The sequence below is a fragment of the Ambystoma mexicanum genome, chromosome 5q, assembly GCF_040938575.1.
Source record: "Ambystoma mexicanum isolate Mex_15411 chromosome 5q, UKY_AmexF1_1, whole genome shotgun sequence".
Taxonomy (NCBI): domain Eukaryota; kingdom Metazoa; phylum Chordata; class Amphibia; order Caudata; family Ambystomatidae; genus Ambystoma; species Ambystoma mexicanum.
In genome coordinates, this window is record NC_090933.1 from 1,292,974,267 (window position 1) to 1,292,992,098 (window position 17,832).

The 17,832-nt window shown below is 49.3% G+C and overlaps 1 protein-coding gene across 2 annotated transcripts in view; it reads right to left on the reverse strand.

Annotated features, from left to right (window-relative positions):
- Positions 1-555: 555 nt before the first annotated feature.
- The window catches only part of MROH1 (maestro heat like repeat family member 1), a 2,813,132-nt gene continuing 2,795,855 nt past the window's right edge, over positions 556-17,832 (reverse strand). For both annotated transcript variants that reach the window (XM_069621886.1, XM_069621885.1), the window contains one exon: positions 556-1,887. In XM_069621886.1, coding sequence (XP_069477987.1) covers positions 1,802-1,887 — 86 coding nt within the window. In that variant the 3' untranslated portion in view covers positions 556-1,801. The remainder of the gene's footprint in view (positions 1,888-17,832) is intronic.

Here is a 17,832-nt window from a genome sequence, read left to right on the forward strand (position 1 = left end):
GGGTGGCAGAGCCAGACTTGAGGAACCTCAGGAACACAGTGTAGATGTATCATTGTTCACTCTCTCTACCAAACTCATTTACCCTGCTTTGGTGGACATAGCTAAAACTGAGCCTCCACAAGCCCTCTTACTTACTGGGGTCTAACCCAGAAAGTTACCATTATTCTTCAAATAATCCCATTGGTTTCTAAGAATATGAATATATGGATGATCCAATATTCTAGAAACAGATTGTAGCAGATAAGATCATACTGCTGGCTGGAAAACTGAAATATTTCATGTTTACTAGTGAACTCAAAAAACAGTTTCTTAAATATCTGCCAAAACACCAAAATAACATCTACTGCAACCTGTGGAAACACAAAATTGACTTGTGCTTTAGGCACAGCATCAGGTAAAAACACTTCCTTCAGTTTAAAAATTGCAAATTCCTGGGTATATAGAGACTTGTGACATGCATTTTCCCCTCCACAAAACGTTCACAAGGCTGTGCAAACTGATCCTCCCAAGGCAGCAAAACCACATAGGAAAAAAAAAAAACAATGACATGAGTAATACATTTAACATGAGCACAAATTTGATTTTATTTAAAAAATATGCACCATCTTTTATTATATACACAACCATTTCATCTGAGAAAAAATAAGGTTTTGAAAATGGCATAGAAAAAGTATTAATCACAAAATCTTGCAAAGAATCCCATAATCCAAGAACTGTGTGTGAAGAATCTTTTTTGCATTCACAAAATCCTCAGTAAACAGCCTTGCATCATTGGACATCTAACCACCCTTCCCTTCAGGACAGCAAATCATCCCATTCACCACCAAATAGCACAAAAATCAAAACAAAGAGAATATGGTCCCTTACAATGGCAAGAAATTAAGAGGACTAATTTGCATTTCCCCTCAGAGCGCAGAACGAAAGGAGACCTGCAATTTCATTGGCATCTGAAAGAGACAGTAGCAATGACAGGCTGTGGAAGCAGGAGGTCACAAGGTATGGGTGGTATTCAGGTAGATCACATTAGAGGTAGCAGCAAAGATCAAATGGTGTTGAGCAAGCTAGTTCATGAAAGCAGGCACTACACCATGACAAGTATCACTCCTTCAGAGTCAATGCTTCCCTAACAGCTGTTATGATGTTGAAGTTAATGCTCAACTATTGATGGCTTGGGATACGATTTCAACATGTGATTATATTCCTAATACTCTGAGCATGTAGAGAACACGTTGCACATAAACAGAATGCTGGAAACCCTCACAAAAAGCCTATTATATCAATTTGTGTGATGCAGATATAAAACAGCTGCTGGTAATGTGTTCTCGGTTCTCGCCTTGATCATCTCCTTATAACATCTGGTACTATAGGAGTAGTTGATTTTCTTACATAGACAACAAAAATCTGCTGACAACAATGTTCGTTAACAATACAGATAAGCAACAATGATTCCTTCTGGTTTAGCCTTTGCAATATAAAATCGTAGCGCTTCACATTGACATTAAAATACATCTAATAGTGACAAGTGTGCTCTGCAAGGGAGGCTCCAACAATAGTATTGGGTGCCTGAGAACACAACCCTCTACCCTGGGAACAGAATGGTCCTTTTTGAGGCTCCTGTTTCGAATGAGCACGATTCCAAGATTACTTTTTGTACAAGCAGAAATTACTGGTGCCATCTCAGGCCTACTCAACGCAGTGGCAGTGCTGTGTGGCATCTCAGTGATCATTCTGAATGTCCGATCTTCAGAATTTGCAGGGGCACAATAAATACACAGTAGCTCCAGACATGTGATATCAATGATTATGTGAACTTGACCAGCCGGCCTAATGTCTCTGCTGCTTTGATCCGGACAGCAGGGATGGGGTCTTTCAGCAGTACTGTAAGAGCTGAAAAAAAGAAAGGACATACAAGTTGAAATACTCACTCTTACAAGCTATTGGAGTAATGTGAACATTTGATAGTTTGCAAAACTAAACGTTAAGACAAATGAAATCAGATGGGTGTTTAACCTCAATATGGACTTTTGAGAATACAAAATGTCTAAGCTTGCTTACATTTTTTTTTTATTGTGCATTTGGTTAAACATTGAGAAACCTTCAGCACATAATAAACATATTAATTATAAAATGAGAAAGAAAACACATTGTGCCTGGATACAAAAGATACAGAAGTTGATTCAGCAGAATTAAGAGTTGATTAAACAGTCTAAAAAAATGTGTGCGGTAGCAAACAATCAAAGTAAAAACACCACAAAAATCATACAATTCATATCAACTCAATGATAATGCACGAAGAGCCTCCCAGCAAATATAGAAAGTCGAAGCAGTCACTACAATTGAGTTGGCACAATAAATACTAATACAAATTTGGTTAGATTCAATAAATTCAATGTGAAATGAATAGTGAGAATATCCCGCTTATTAGCTCCAGGCAACTCGTGAGAACATGGTTTCGATGGCGGTGTTACATAAACGCCATGTTCTATCCTTATAAAAGGTTCCCGCCCACCTGCCAACATGTTCCCTAGTGGGTAGTATATTGAATCTTAAGTAAGCAATGAATCTTTTCAATTGCGTACTACAAGATTAACTAGATATGAGCAAGGTGCATCAGGGCAAAAGCCTTATGCAGAAAACGTTTGAATTCTTATTTTTTCAGTGTAGGAAGCACAGACTTGTGTCAACATCCCGAACACTAGTACAACTCTTTAATAAGCTGATCACATTAGTAGAGTCAACTAAGTCTACCATGGTTAATCCTATATTTACTAACTGCTTCAAAAGAGTGGCGTGAAGATCAGACAAATATGTATTTGTACTAAAATGCTTGTGATGTTTAGCAATTAAGCCCAAAAGACAATCGGGCTGTGACAGTGCAATATGCAGCGCTAGGACAAATCTACAACGCTGGAGAAGCTGAATGCACCGCAGAGACGGTAGTCCAAACTCTAGCCTCAAGGCCGAGTAGGGCACACCGATTATAGATCTCAAAATCTTTCCCTCCAAGACCTCTAGCCACTTCATACTAGACTCAGGTACAAGAGTGATGCCATATAAGACACCAGGTTTGTTTATTAGTTAGTATAGTAGGAGGTATTATACTAGTTCTATAAATGGAAATATTATAGAAAATGATTGCCCCCATTATTGCACATTTTGTTTTTAAGAACCTTGGGCATACATCGCCATAATATCTACATCCAGGGCATGAATGGGTGGACACCCCAAGATACGTATTGCTCTCTACACCTTCTACTGCTGTACCAGCAATTTTCCAGACAAAGTTTTTTTTAGATTTAGAACCTGACCTAACTATTTAAGTTTTACTGAGCTTAATGCTTAGATTATTTTGCTTTGCATATAATACCAAGGTAACGATCGAGCGCTGAATGCCAATCGGGGTGTTGTCCAATAGTACAGTATCATTCGCATAACATAACCAAGGGACTGGTCCACCCCCAATCCTGAACTGATACCCAGGGCCATGTCTGAGATGTACAAATTAAAAAACAGGGGAGCAAGAAGGTAGCCCTGCTTCAGACCACGATTAGTAGACATAACTTGGGTTAATTGGCTATCCTGATTAACACGTACCATGACAGCGGTGTCAGTGTATAGGGCCATGAGAAAATATAACAATTGGGAATCGATGCCCCAAGAATATAGTTTTCCCCATAAGCAAGCTCCTAGGATTGAATTGAATGCCTTAGCAAAGTCGACAAAGCACAAGAACACATTTGTATTCTTGTTATTTGCGACCCTTGCTAAAATAGTTTGTAGTGCACATATGTAATGCAACATAGAATGTGCCTTACGAAAACCGGTTTGAAGCTTATGTAAGAGACCCTTGCTTTCAGCCCAGATAATACCCTTTTTCAATAATATTGTTGAAAGGATTTTTGAACTGCTGTCTAGCATTGCAAGGAGGCTTTAGTTGTCATGGTTGTTTCTATCCCCTTTCTTGAACACCATAACTAAAATAGATGCGTGTTGTTAGGCAGAATCCTGTGCAGTGCCTTTAGGGACCACTAGACACAATTAAGACTACAGGTGGTGATACAAGTTTTACCTTTGGTACAAGCCTGTACTACTATGTCATAGTGGTAGCAGTGGCGGAGCAGCCAGGCCTATCTCAAGAGTATATGAGCAGTAGCAGTGATTACACAAAGGGACCACAATTACTGTGACTCAAGCAAACACTGACTCAAGGTTTCAGGTAGAAAAATATAAGTACATTTATTTTTTAACCATTCGTTATAAACACAACACTTCTATTAAACTTCAATAAAAACCACACGTTAAATATACTACAATTAACCAATTCACTTTGCTCAGTAAGTCTCAGGGTAAGTACCCTGTGTTTGAATGAACCGGTGTTGGGCACAAAACACGCTACCGCGAATACGATTGCGATCACTTTTTGACAGTTCGGTCTACTAAACAAACGCATATCCGTGACATGAAATGCTACCGGAGTAAAAACACACTTAGCACCTGAGCTACCCAGAGGGAGTTGGAGGCAAAAATCACAGGCAATATTTTGGTTAGGCAGGCAGAATCTAGAAACACTCGGAGACAGGAGTTCAAAAGTCAAAGGGCCGGAGCCAGGGTCGAAGGACACCGGGGCCAGTTGCCGAAGATCCCACGGTCTAACAGTTCACGATTCAACAGAGCCAAAAGTACTTTGATATTGTCAATGTTCGGAAGCAAAAGTTATAAGAAGGAGGAAAGACAAGGTCAAGCCTTGGAAATGAAGAAAAAGGGATTCACCCAGTTTCCTCAACAGAGCACAGTACCTTGTTCCAATGGTGCAGCGGGTGCCCTGGCAGTTGTACCTGTTGGTTTCCCGCAGACCCCCGATTCCTGGAACTTCGTCGAGAAGGAGGACGTCTGAAGGGGGTCTGCACCACACAGGAATGAGGCCGGCAGCAGCGACATGGAATAAAAGGTGCGCTCCTTAAAAACAGGAGAGGCTCTTCAGGTGGCTATCCGGACCACGGAAGAGGATCCTCTGGCTGTAGAAGATGAGCTGGTTATCCCCACCAAGCTCAAGAGAAGAAGACTCCGGACTGGATCTTCTCTGAGTCGTTGAAGGGCAGATGGCTCAGGACTGCAGCAGGGCTTCACCAGGACGGGGTAGTTGCAGCAGCCATCGTTCTCTCCGCTTCTCTTCGGTTCCTTGTAGTTCCAGTGGCGACTCTCTGACTTCTAGCCCAAGAGACCTGCCTTTCATGTGAAAAAACCCCATTCACGCAGCCTGGCTGACAATCACCCAGCAGGGGGGTTGTCCAGCCCGGACAACTACCCTGGCCAATCATGACAAAGTGCGACTTGGGTTTCCTAGGATACCCTCTGCAGGGGGTGACTACATCCCTCCCTCACATTCAGCCCACCTAGACACCCAGGCGCCTTGAGGAGGGCTTCTGGGCAGAAGCCCGCCAAAAGACAGTGAACAAAGAAGGCGAACCTAGTATGCCGCGCAAAGTAAAACACAAGAAGGACTTTAACAAAAAGAAATGGCGAATAAACCCAACCGGAGCCAAAAGAAAGACGATTTGGTCAAGCAGGTTTATGTTCGAGGCTAATATAATAGCCAAGAACAGTACCACGTTTAACTAATATAAATCGCTGTAGAAAAGTTAGGGTAGATACCACTGCCACCAGCCAAGTCTAAATGTTAAAAGAGCGAAACAATGCTCTAGGAGGTACAGATAAAAAGGGATACGAGTTAACCCTTTCCAGTACTCCATGGAAGATGGGGTGTACTGGATCTGTGGTAGATTGACTACGTACAGTTAATGGTAACTTTACCCTTTTCTGGGGGACAGTAGTCACCTCAGAAATGGAGTCGAGGGAAGTCTCAAAGACAAGCCTGTGCTACGGCACTGAAGGTGCTGCGACACACACAAAAAGAAGGGGGCTACTGAAGTGGTGTATTTCAGAGTCCACAATCACAAAAACAGATGGAAACACATAGCAAAACACAGGTAAGAGTGGTGGGGAAAGCTCTCACTCTTACCAGGTGGAAAAAAAATAAACTCCAGAAGTCCAGAAAAGCTGCTGGGGGACTCACTAGCTGAGGGAAATTAGCGATAAATGAGAATTCTCCCTAACACTCGTCAGCTAGAAGGGATGGTACTTGTCTTCAAGACTTTATCAAAAAGTTGCACCAGGATACTAGACCTTGATCACTGCATTTGCGATTCTGTCAGGGCCTGAGGCCCTGGAATTCTTAAGTCCCTTTATGATGAGCTGAATATCAAGGATATCAATGGTCAAGTCGCCAATGTGCTCAGAAGACCAAATGGGAATGGGGAAAAGGGCAGAAGAGGAGTCAACGTAGAGGGCACTAATCACTTTGACCCACGCCATTTCACAAATAACATTGTCTTCCCGCTGAAATTGGTCCGTGGTGAATTTCCTAATTAATGACCAACATTTTTTATTATCAATACTATGTAGTAGCTTGAATAAGAAAATCCAATCAGCATTTAATTAGTGAATTGTGTGTTTTAAGCCAATTTGTATAGATGGTAGAAAGATTGCTCAGCTGGCTTTCTTTTTCAATGAGGGACAAAGAGGAATTGTTGTTGACCAATGCTTTAGCTCGGCGGTAGTCCCTTTTCTTGCTTTGTATTACTGCATCATGGGGGTGGGCCCGGGCACAAATGCCCATACCCGATTTGGGGAACAGACAGTTCTTTACCTAGCAGCTTCATAAATAAACAAAAATGTCAAATATACTTCTCCAGCCAAATAGAGACGGACCATGCATGGGAAGAAATAAAACTGGTCAATCTTTTGATATTCTTCACGCTCCACATAATACGATTGCCCTAAGTATTAATCGAGAGCTTACCTTCCATAGACGTCAGGTTACTAGCGATATCTACTTTTTGTGCCCAACTGAGGGTGGACTACAGCTAGACCATAACTCATGGTCAACGAATACAAAGTGCAAACAGAAGGATACAGATCCGTTTGTCCAAGTTGTACAAGGGCAAGGAAGGGGGATCTTTGTTTTTCAAACAAACTAAATCATGAGAATTAACAAACCTACCCCATATCTAACTATGAAGAGTGTGCCCAACATCTATCTCATCGTATATTGTGTTGGATTCTAGAATGGAAGAAATCAATGGATGAGAACCGAGAGTGGGGATATTAAAATCTCCTGCTACAATGACCTTACCCCAGGGGCAATCTGCTGCCCAAGCAGCTAATAGCTTGTCAATGATGCCAACGATACTTGTAACATTTTCATCAGCAGTCAGAACATGCATATCTCGAGGGCCTCTGTCGAGAGCCGACGTCACTGAATGTTATAACTAGGCCTCACAACGCCTCCAGCCTCAGTTGTAGTTTTTTCCCAGAACGTGTGGCACCAATCTTCTGCCAGTATGACTACAGAAAGCCTTGCGGAAACATAAGCTGCAATCGCATAAGAAATTCTGTAGAAGGGCAGGCTGGGAGGGTGCGATGTGGAATACGTTGGAGGAACATCCCATCGAAAGAAAGTTACCAGGTAAGAAAGTAACGTGTTCTTCAAAGGGATTGTGTCCTCCGACGTATTCCACATCCATGACTCCCAAAGCACTACCAACGTATGGAGAAGGGAAAAGAATTTCGAATTTTAGAATGCCCAATCAAATTGCAGAATAGAGGACCGCCTTACCAAAGGCTAAATCTTGCCCATGGATGGAATCCAGGGAATAGTGTCTGACAAAAGTATGGACAGAGGCACATGTCGCTGCTTCACAAATATTACGAATGGGAACACCCCTCTGCAGAGCAGTGGAGGCAGCCACACCCCTAGTAGAATGAGCCCGTAAGCCCACCAGAGGGTCCTTACCCACAAGACGGTAGCATTCAGAGATTGTCAAGATGATCCAACGGGCCAACGTCACCCGATGTGATAAGTAGGATGCACGACGCCCTTAGCCTCAGTTGTAGTTTTTTCCCCCAGAATGTGTGACACCAGTTCTTTGCCAGTCAGACACACAAGGCCTTGCGGAACGCAAGCTGCAATCGCAAAAGAAATTCTGCAGCGGGTAAGGTAGGGAGGGAGGGATATGGAATACATCGTTGGACCATCCCATTGAAAGAACGTTACGAGGTAAGAAAGTAACTTGTTCTTCGAGGGGATTGGGTCCTCCGACGTATTCCATATCTATGACAGACTCCCAAAGCAGTACCAAGCAAGGAGGTGGAAAAAGAATTTAGAACACAAATTTAGCATTCCCAATCAAATTGTGGAATAAAGGACTGCCTTGCCAAAGGCCAGATCCTGCCTTCGGATGGATCGGATGGAATCGAGGGAGTAGTGACGTACAAAAGTATGTACTGAAGCCCAGGTGGCTGCATCACAGATGTGACGAATAGGAACACCCCTCTGCAGGGCAGTAGACGCAGCCACTCCCCTGGTAGAATGGGCCCGCAAGCCAGCCGGAGGATCCTTACCCGCCAAGCGGTAACACTCAGAGATAGCTAAAATAATCCAACGAGACAAAGTCTGTTTTGTCAAAGCTTGTCCTAAACGCTTTCCAGCGTAACCAATGAAAAGTTGATCGTCCACTCTGACCCGGGACATGCGCGAAATATAAAAGCTCAACGCTCTCCTAGGATCAAGCCTATGGAGACTCTCCTCTTCCTTACCAGGATGTGGAGGAGGATAGAAGGCCGGAAGAACAACCTTCTGGCTCAAATGAAATTCCAAAACCACCTTCGGAAGAAAGGAAGGACGAACTCCAAGGACAACCCTGTCCTTCTGAAACACAGTGAAGGGTGGCTTAACTGAAAGTGCCTGTAACTCACTCACTCTGCGAGCGGAAGTAACCGCAACCAAAAACACAGTTTTCAGAGTTAACAGCCTCAAAGGGCAAGAATGCAAAGGCTCAAACGGAGCACCCATAAGAAACTTAAGAACAAGGTTCAAATCCCAACCGGGCACCAGAAAAGGTGACGGAGGGACCACATTAGTGAGCCCTTCCAAAAACTGAGAAATTAAAGTAATCTAAAATTTGGAACATTCTTCAGACGAGCGCTTAAATATGGACAGCGCCGCCAGGTAACCTTTAATGGTCCCCACTTGCAAGCCCCTGTGGGCCAAGGAAAGCAAAAAAGACAGAACCATGGGAATGTCACACTCAAAAGGATCCACATTCTTACCTCTGCACCAGTCGCAGAACTTTCTCCAACTGCAACGGTACAGAGACTTTGTTGCCGGCCGCCTGGCCGAGAGCAACACCTCCATCACGTCTTCAGGGAGGTCCCAGTCCTTATACCTCAACCTTTCAGAAGCCAAGCGTGAAGGTTGAGGGTTCTGACCTCTGGATGGAGAACCTGACCCCCCTCCCGTGAGAGCAGATCGTCTTGGTAGGGAAGACGACGTGGAGGGCAGATGGACAAGTCGAGAAGGTCCGGGTACCATGTCCTCCGGGCCCACGCCGGAGCAATGAGGATCATCCGGGAACCGAACCTCCATAACCTCCGCAGTACTTGCGGGATGACGGGGACTGGAGGAAACACGTACCGCAGTGGGAATGATCACTCCATCACGAACGCGTCTCCTAAGGCTCCTTTTGGAGGAAATTCCCACGAGCAGAACTTTTCGCACTTCCGGTTGACACTGGAGGCGAAGAGATCCACTTGAGGGGTCCCCCAAAGGGCGAAGATCTCCAGGAGAATCTCCTGAGCCAGCTCCCACTCGTGAGAGATCGCGCTCTGCCTGCTCAGAGCGTCCGCCGTCTCGTTGTCGTCTCCGGCCAGATGAACAGCCGAGATCGAAACTTCCTGCTGTATGGCCCAGAACTAGAGCCGCATCGCCTCCCTGCACAGAGGAAGTGACCCTGCCCCCCCCTTTTTGTTGAGGTAGTGCATGGCCACTGTGTTGTCCGTCAGATTGATATGGAGTCTGGACTCCGACGGAGACCAACGACCGCTGACTGTCAACTCGATGGCATGAGCTCCCCATCCTGTGAGGGTTGCGTCCGTCACGATCGTCACCTCCGGCCAGGGCAGCCAAAATGGGGCCCCTTCATCAGATTGCCTTCGACGGCCCACCACAGAAGGTCCTAGGCGACCGAGGGCGGCACCTGAACAGGGTCCGACAACCTGCCGGAGGACCGAGACCACTGGAGCTTGAGTGCCCATTGCAAAGATCTCATCCGCAAGCTGGCCTCTGGCACCAGAAGAATGCAGGATGCCATGAGGCAAAGCAGTCTCAAGAACTCGGACGCTGGGAGAGTCTGGGCAAGCTGAAACTTGTGCACCATCTGCTGAATGTGAAGAGCCCTCACCTGGGGAGGAAAACACAGCCCTAGGGATGTGTCGAGCACTGCTCCGATGTACTGGAGCCGCTGTGTTGGCGTCAAATGGGACTTCTTTAAATTGAGGGAGAAGCCCAGCTTGTGAAGGGAGCGGCAGGTGACGGACAGATGATCCAGAACTTGCTTGGGAGAGCTCCCCCTGATCAAGCAATCGTCCAGATAGGGTAGACGTGAATCCCCCCTTTCCTGAGATGCGGTGCCACCACCACCATGAGCTTGGTGAAAACCCTCGGGCTGAGGTCAATCCGAACGGCAGGACCCTAAACTGAAAGTGCGAGTCGCCAACCGCGAACCTCAGGTACTTCTTGTGCTTGGGATGGAGCGGCGCATGGAAGTAAGCGTCCTTGAGGTCGAGAGACACCAACCAATCCTGAAGTTGAAGGGCCTGGAGGACTTGAGAGAGAGTAACCATCTTGAACTTGTCCTTCCTGAGGAGTTTGTTCAAACCGCGCAAGTCCTTGATGGGTCTCAATCCCAGTCTTTCTTCGAAATCAAAAAATAAGGGGAATACCATCCCTTGTTCCTCTCCGCTACAGTCACCAGTTCTATGGCGCCTTTCTCCAGCAGGGCTTGAATTTCTTGCGCAAGGAGCGGATCCGGACTCTTCAAACAGAGGTTCCCAGGTGGATTGTCGTGAGGCCTCTGCCGAAAAGGAAGACAATAGCCGTGGGTTATGATCTCCAGAACCCACACATTTGAAGTAATGGCACGCCACTCTACAAGATGCTGCGCCAGCCTTCCCCCAACCGGCGAACCATGGGACCTGGCCTCATGACTGAGGGGTAGCGGCTGCGGCGCTGCCTGAGGGCAAAGAGGCAACTGCCCAAGTGGCCTTGGCACCTCGAGTACCTTGTTTTCCACCTCTGGCACTCTTACGGTGGCCTCTTTGACTGACAGCTCCTTTTGCTTTACTGAAGGACGAGTAATAGCGAAAGGAACCTCCCCTCCATTGTTGTCCCCTAGGACGAAAGGCGGAGGTTGTCGAACTGCAGCGCCCAACGACTTTGCTGCAGCTTTGGAGGTCTGCAACCTCTCAAGGCTCTCGTCAGCCTTGCAGCCAAAAAGATGTTCACCGTCAAAGGGCATGTTGAGGAGCCGGGACTGCACATCAGGAGCAAACCCAGACTTCCGCAACCACACAAACCTGCGTATTACAGTGCTCGCCGCCATGGACTGGCCGACACAATCTGCCATGTCCAAACCAGACTGAAGGGCCTCACACATGGCATCCTTGCCATCCTGAACCATAGCAAGGAAACCATCCTGTTCATCCGCTAATGCAACACAGTTCCACAGGGTGTGTGTGAAACGAGACAAGGCACATATGGAGTTGGCGGCCTGAAGCGCCATACCCCCTGAAGAAAATACTTTCTTCGCCCAGCCGTCAAAACGTTTGTCCTCCCTATCCGGAGGTATGGTAGGATACGACGCCTGCTTTGCCGGGGCAGTAGCCACCTGCACCACCAAACTCTCCAGAGTGGGGTGCCTGGACAAGTAGCAGGGGTCGCTACTGGCTGGACGGTATTTTGGCGACAAAGACTTTCCCACTGCCGGGAGACTCTCCGGAGCAGTCCAAGCCGCCGCCACCCTTCTCTGCAGAGCCATATTAAACAGCAGTACTGGGTCAGTGGGGGGACCAAGATCAAGGATGTCCGTGAGATCCTCCTGAACAAACTCCCCTGGGGGAGCCGACCATCCCAAGTACTCGGTGACCTGAGACATAAGGTGCCGGTATGAAGAATCGGCATGAGAGCCAGGCTCCAGCCTACAAAACTCCACCTCCGGAGAGGTGTCCAGTCCACTGGCATCATGCAGTGACTGCCTCAGGTCATCAAACTGGCTATGGCCCGAGAGAAGCTCATCCGGTACCGGAACCAAGCCTTCATCAGAGCCTTCATCACCCTCTGAAATGTACTCCAGGCGGTGAGAGGAAGACACCTGGGGACCAAAGCTATGCCTGACCTTAGTCAGAGCCTTTCTAGGGGCTAACCCTGTGCCACGGGGCCCCTCTGACACCACCGCCTCGAAAGGCGGCGAGGGCGCCGAACGAGTCGGCGCCGGCGCCGAGAGAATCGGCGTCGACTTCAGCTGCAGCACCGCCAGCATCGACGGCGTCGACACAGGCCTCGAAGCTGGAGCTCCGAGCGTGTCTCTCGACGACCTAGGCGCTGACAGCGTCGACGACCCCCTCGGAGGCGGAGCCTCGAGAGAAATCGTCGACGACCTCGGCGCCACAGGTGTTGACGTCTTCCTCGAAGACGGCACAGGATCATGGGGTCTCTAGCGCGTCAAGGACCGGGACCTGGAGCGGGCATGGCGAGAACGGCTACCCTTGTCCGAGCGGGACCTTTCCCGCAAGCCATGCCGACCACCCGAGCCCGAAGGCGTACGAGCGGTGTCTCTCGACCGTTGCCGACCGACCCCACTCGGAGGCGCGGACGGACCGGTGCCCTGCGATTCAAGAATCGCTAACATCTGCTTCCCGAAGGAAGCCCATTCCTCCGGTGTCGCTTGCATGGTGGGATAAGCGACCCGCCGACGGGCGGAGTCCTCGGAAGAGGACGGGGAAGGTGACCGATGCTGGCGCTTCCGGGAATGCCTCGAAGAGGCAGAGGAGTGGCGAGACCGACTCCTGGAAGGAGACCCACTGGACTTCCGACGATGACGCGGAGAGTCGCCTCTAGAGTCATCCGTCGAAAGCCCCATAGACCTCGACTTCCGGGGCTTAGACACTCGACCTACCGACAGCTTCTTCTTTCGCTCCCGCAAGGCCTTGGCCGTAGTCGACACAGTCGTCCGTATCGTGGGCCTCCCCGAGGCACCAGAGGCAGGCGTCATGCGAGTCCGTGACCGACATCTTGGACCCACAGTCCCCGCATTTCTTGAAGCCCGGACACGGGGTTGAAGACGAAGTAGACATCGTCACGAACAGGTTTTCACAAAAACCGAACAGGTTCAACGAACCGAGAAGAATACAGCAAACTCCAAAGAGTCGAGGCGTACCGAGATTCACGAAGCGAACACATTCGCGGAAAAAACATAACTGAGGCTACGGGCGTCGTGCGACGTCGGCCATCGAAGGAGGTCCTCGGGGACGGCGCATGGACGTCATCGACGCAGGACGCAGACGCCGAAGATTTTCCGAAGCAGCACACAGCTGTGGACATTACCGGTCATAGATATGGAATACGTCGGAGGACCCAATCCCCTAGAAATAGAAACTTAGCTCTCCTAGGATCCAACCTATAGAGCCTCTCCTCATCCTTACCAGGATGCGGAGGAGGATAGAACGCTGGAAGAATTACCTTCTGGCTCAAATGAAATTCCGACACAACCTTCGGAAGAAAAGGACGACGAACCCTAAGGACAACCCTGTCCTTACGAACACCGTGAAAGGTGGCTTGGCGGATAGTGCCTGCAACTCCCTCACTCTGCGAACGGAAGTAACCGCAACTAAAAATACAGTCTTAAAGGACAACAGTCTCAATGGACAAGAATGTAAGGGCTCAAACGGAGCTCCCAACAGGAACTTTACAACTAAGTTCAAATCCCAACCGGGAACCTGGAAAGGTGACGGAGGAAACACATTAGTTGGCCCTTTCAGAAACTGAGAAATCAAAGGAATCTTAAAATAAGAACACTCCTCAGACGAGCGCTTAAATATGGACAGCGCCGCCAGGTAACCCTTAATGGTACCAACTTGCAGGCCCTTGTGGGCTAAGGAAAGCAAAAAAGACAAAAACACAGGAATGGCACATGAAAAAGGATCCACATTATTTACCCTGCACCAGTCGCAGAACTTTCTCCAACGGCAACGGTACAGGGATTTTTTTGCTGGCCTTCTGGCCGAGAGCAACACCTCCATCACGTCTTCAGGGAGGTCCCAATCCTTATACCTCAACCTTTCAGAAACCAAGCATGAAGGTTGAGAGACTTGACCTCTGGATGGAGAACCCAACGCCCCTCCCGTGAGAGCAGATCGTCTCGGTAGGGAAAACGGCGTGGAGGGCAGATGGACATGTCGAGAAGGTCCGGGTACCACGCTCTCCTGGCTCATGCCAGAGCAATGAGGATAATTCGGGAACCGAACCTCTGTAACCTCCAACACTTGCGGAATGACAGGGACTGGAGGAAACGCATACAGCAGTGAGAAGAACCACTGCACTACAAACGCGTCCCCTAAGGCTCCTCTTGGAGGAAATTCCCGCGAGCAGAATCTTTTGCACTTCTGGTTAACACTGATGGCGAAGAGATCCACTTGTGGGGTCCCCCAAAGGGCGAAGATATCCAAAAGAACTTCCTGAGCCAGCTCCCACTCATGAGAGACCGTGCTCTGCATGATCAGAGCGTCCGCAGCCTCGTTTTCGTCTCCGGCCAGATGAACTGCCGAGATCGAAATTTCCTGCTGGATGGCCCAGAACCAGAGCTGCATCGCCTCTCTGCACAGTGGGAGAGACCCTGATCCACCTTTTTGTTGAGGTAGTGCATGGCCACTGTATTGTCCGTCAGAATCAGGACATTCTTCCCCCGCACAGATGGCAGAAAAGCCTTCAGGGCTAGCCTGACGGCCCTCAGCTCCAACAGATTGATATGGAGTCCGGACTGGAGACCAACGACCGCTGACTGTCAACTCGTTGGCATGAGCTCCCCATCCCGTGAGGGATGCTTCCGTCACGAAAGTCACCCCCGGCCAGGGTAGCCAAAATGGAGCCCCCTTCATCAGATTGCCTTCGACGGCCCACCACAGAAGATCCTGGGCGACCGAGGGCGGCACCTGAACGGGATCCGACATCCTGCCGGAGGACTGCGACCACTGCATCTTGAGAGCCCACTGCAGAGATCTCATCCACAGCCTGGCCTCTGGCACCAGTAGAATGCAGGATACCATGAGGCCGAGCACCTCAAGAACTCGGACTCTGGGAGACTCTGGGCATGTTAAAACTTGTCCACCATCTGCAGAATGTGATGAGCCCTCACCTGGGGAGGCAAACACTGCCCCAGGGATGTGTCGAGCACTGCTCCGATGTACTGGAGCCGCTGGGTAGGTGTCAAGTGGGACTTTAAGTTGAGGGAGAAGCACAGCCTGTAAAGGGAGTGGCAAGTGACTGACAGATGATCCAGGACTTGCTCTGGAGAGCACGCCCTGATCAACTGTCCAGGTAGGGGTAGACGTGAATACCCCCTTTCCTGAGATACGCTGCCACCACCACCATTAGCTTGGTGAAGACCCTCGGGGCAGAGGTCAATCCGAACGGCAGGACCCGAAACTGAAAATGCGAGTCGCCAACCGCAAACCTCAGGTACTTCCTGTGCTTGGGATGAATCGGCATATGAAAGTAAGCATCCTTGAGGTCAAGAGACACCAACCAGTCCTGAAGTTGAAGGGCCTGGAGGACTTGAGAGACAGTGACCATCTTGAACTTGTCCTTCCTGAGGAGTTTGTTCAAACCACACAAGTCCATGATGGGTCTCCACCCCCGTCCTTTTTCAGGATCAAAAATATGGGGAATACCATATCTTGTTCCTCTCTGTTACAGGCACCAGTTCTATGGCGCCTTTCTCCAGCAGGGATTTGAGTTCCTGCACAAGGAGCGGATCCGGACTCTTCAAAGAGAGCTTCCCCAGAGGAATGTCGTGAGGCCTCTGCCGGAAAGGAAGACATAGCCGTGGGCTATAATCTCCAGAACCCACACATCTGAAGTAATGGCACGGCATTCTACAAGATGCTGCGCTAGCCTTCCCCCAACCGGCAAACCATAGGACATGGCCTCATGACTGAGCAGAAGCGGCTGCAGCAGTGCCTGAGGGCAAAGAGGCAACTGCCCGAGCGGCTTTGGCACCTCAAGTACCTTGTTTTCCGCCTCTGGTACTCCTACGTTGGCCCCTTTGACTGGCAGCTCCCCTCTATCTACCAAAGGAAGAGTAGTATCTAAAGGAACCTCCCCTTCATTGCTGTCCCCTAGGACGAAAAGGCGGAGGTTGACGCACTGCAGCACTCACCCACTTTGCTGCAGCTTTGGAGGTCTGCAACCTCTCCAGGCTCTCGTCAGCCTTGCTGCCAAAAAGATGGACACCATCAAAAGGGCATGTTGAGAAGCCGGGACTGTACATCAGGAGCAAACCCCGACTTCCGCAACCACGCAAACTCGCGTATCATGGTACTCGCCGCCATGGACTTGCTGACACAGTCTGCCACGTCCAGACCCGACTCAACGGTTTCACACATGGCATCCTGCACGAGGGCCAGAAAACCATCCTGTTCCTCCCCTTCGGGAATATGTTCTGCCACCAAAGATACACAGTTCCACAGAGTGTGAGTGAATCTTGCCAAGGCACAAACAGAGTTGGCTGCCTTTAAAGCCATACCCCCAGATGAAAATGCTTTCTTCGCCCAACCATCAAAGCGCTTGTCGTCCCTATCCGGAGGGAAGGTAGGGTACGCAGCCTGCTTTTCTGGGGCCGTAGCCGCCTGCACCACCAAAGTCTCCGGAGTGGGGTGTGTAGACAAGTAGCAGGCGTCGCCACTGGCTGGACGGTATTTATTTGGTAGCAACTTATTCACTGGCGGGAGACTCTCCGGAGCAGTCCAAGCCGCCACCACCCTTCTTTGTAAGGCCATTTGAAATGGCAGCAACGGGTCAGTGGGTGGACCTTGGTCCAATATATCCGTCAGGTCAACCTGCAGAAAATCCACAGGTGGAGCAGACCACCCCAAGTACTCAGTCACCCTCGACATGAGACACCTGTACAAGGACTCAGCATGAGTACCAGGCTCAGGCCTGCCAAACTCAACCTCCGGGGAGGTGTCCAGACCACTGGCGTCATGCAAGGATTGACGCAGGTTTTCCACCTGGCTGTGACCAGACAACAGGTCATCAGGAACCTCAGGAGGTACAACCCCCTCCTCATCTGACCCTTCTTCCACCTCTGAGATGTAATCCAAAGGCTGGAATAAATCCCTGGACGAGGGTACAGAAAAAGGCTCAAACACAGGCCTCACTGATTTACTGAGGGCCTTCCTCGGAGGTTCCGCTGCTCTCTGGGGTAGCTCTGGAAAATTCTCCTCGAATGGCGTTGAGGGCGCCGATGGAATCGGCATCGACAACTTCGACAACGGCTTCGAGCATGTGCTTCGACATCCTCAGGGCCAATGGCGTTAACGACTTCCTCAAAGCCGGAGCGTCGAAAGAGTCCCTCAACGGACATGGCGCCAACGGCGTCAATGACTTCTTAGGAGGCCTCGCAGGCTCTGACGGTCTCGAGGGTGGCGAGGACCTGGACCTGGCACGGCTATGGCGATCAACCTCGTTCCTTGCCGGCTTCTCTCGAAGGCGCGGACGGAACAGTGCCTTGCGATTCGAAAATCGCTATCATTTCCTTGTGAAATGCGTCCCATTCCGCCGGCGATGAATGCTTGTTGGGATAAGCTACCCGCCGTCTGGCAGAGTCCTCTGACGAGGAAGGGGGAAGGCGACCGCTGATCGCACTTCCGCGAGTGACCCAT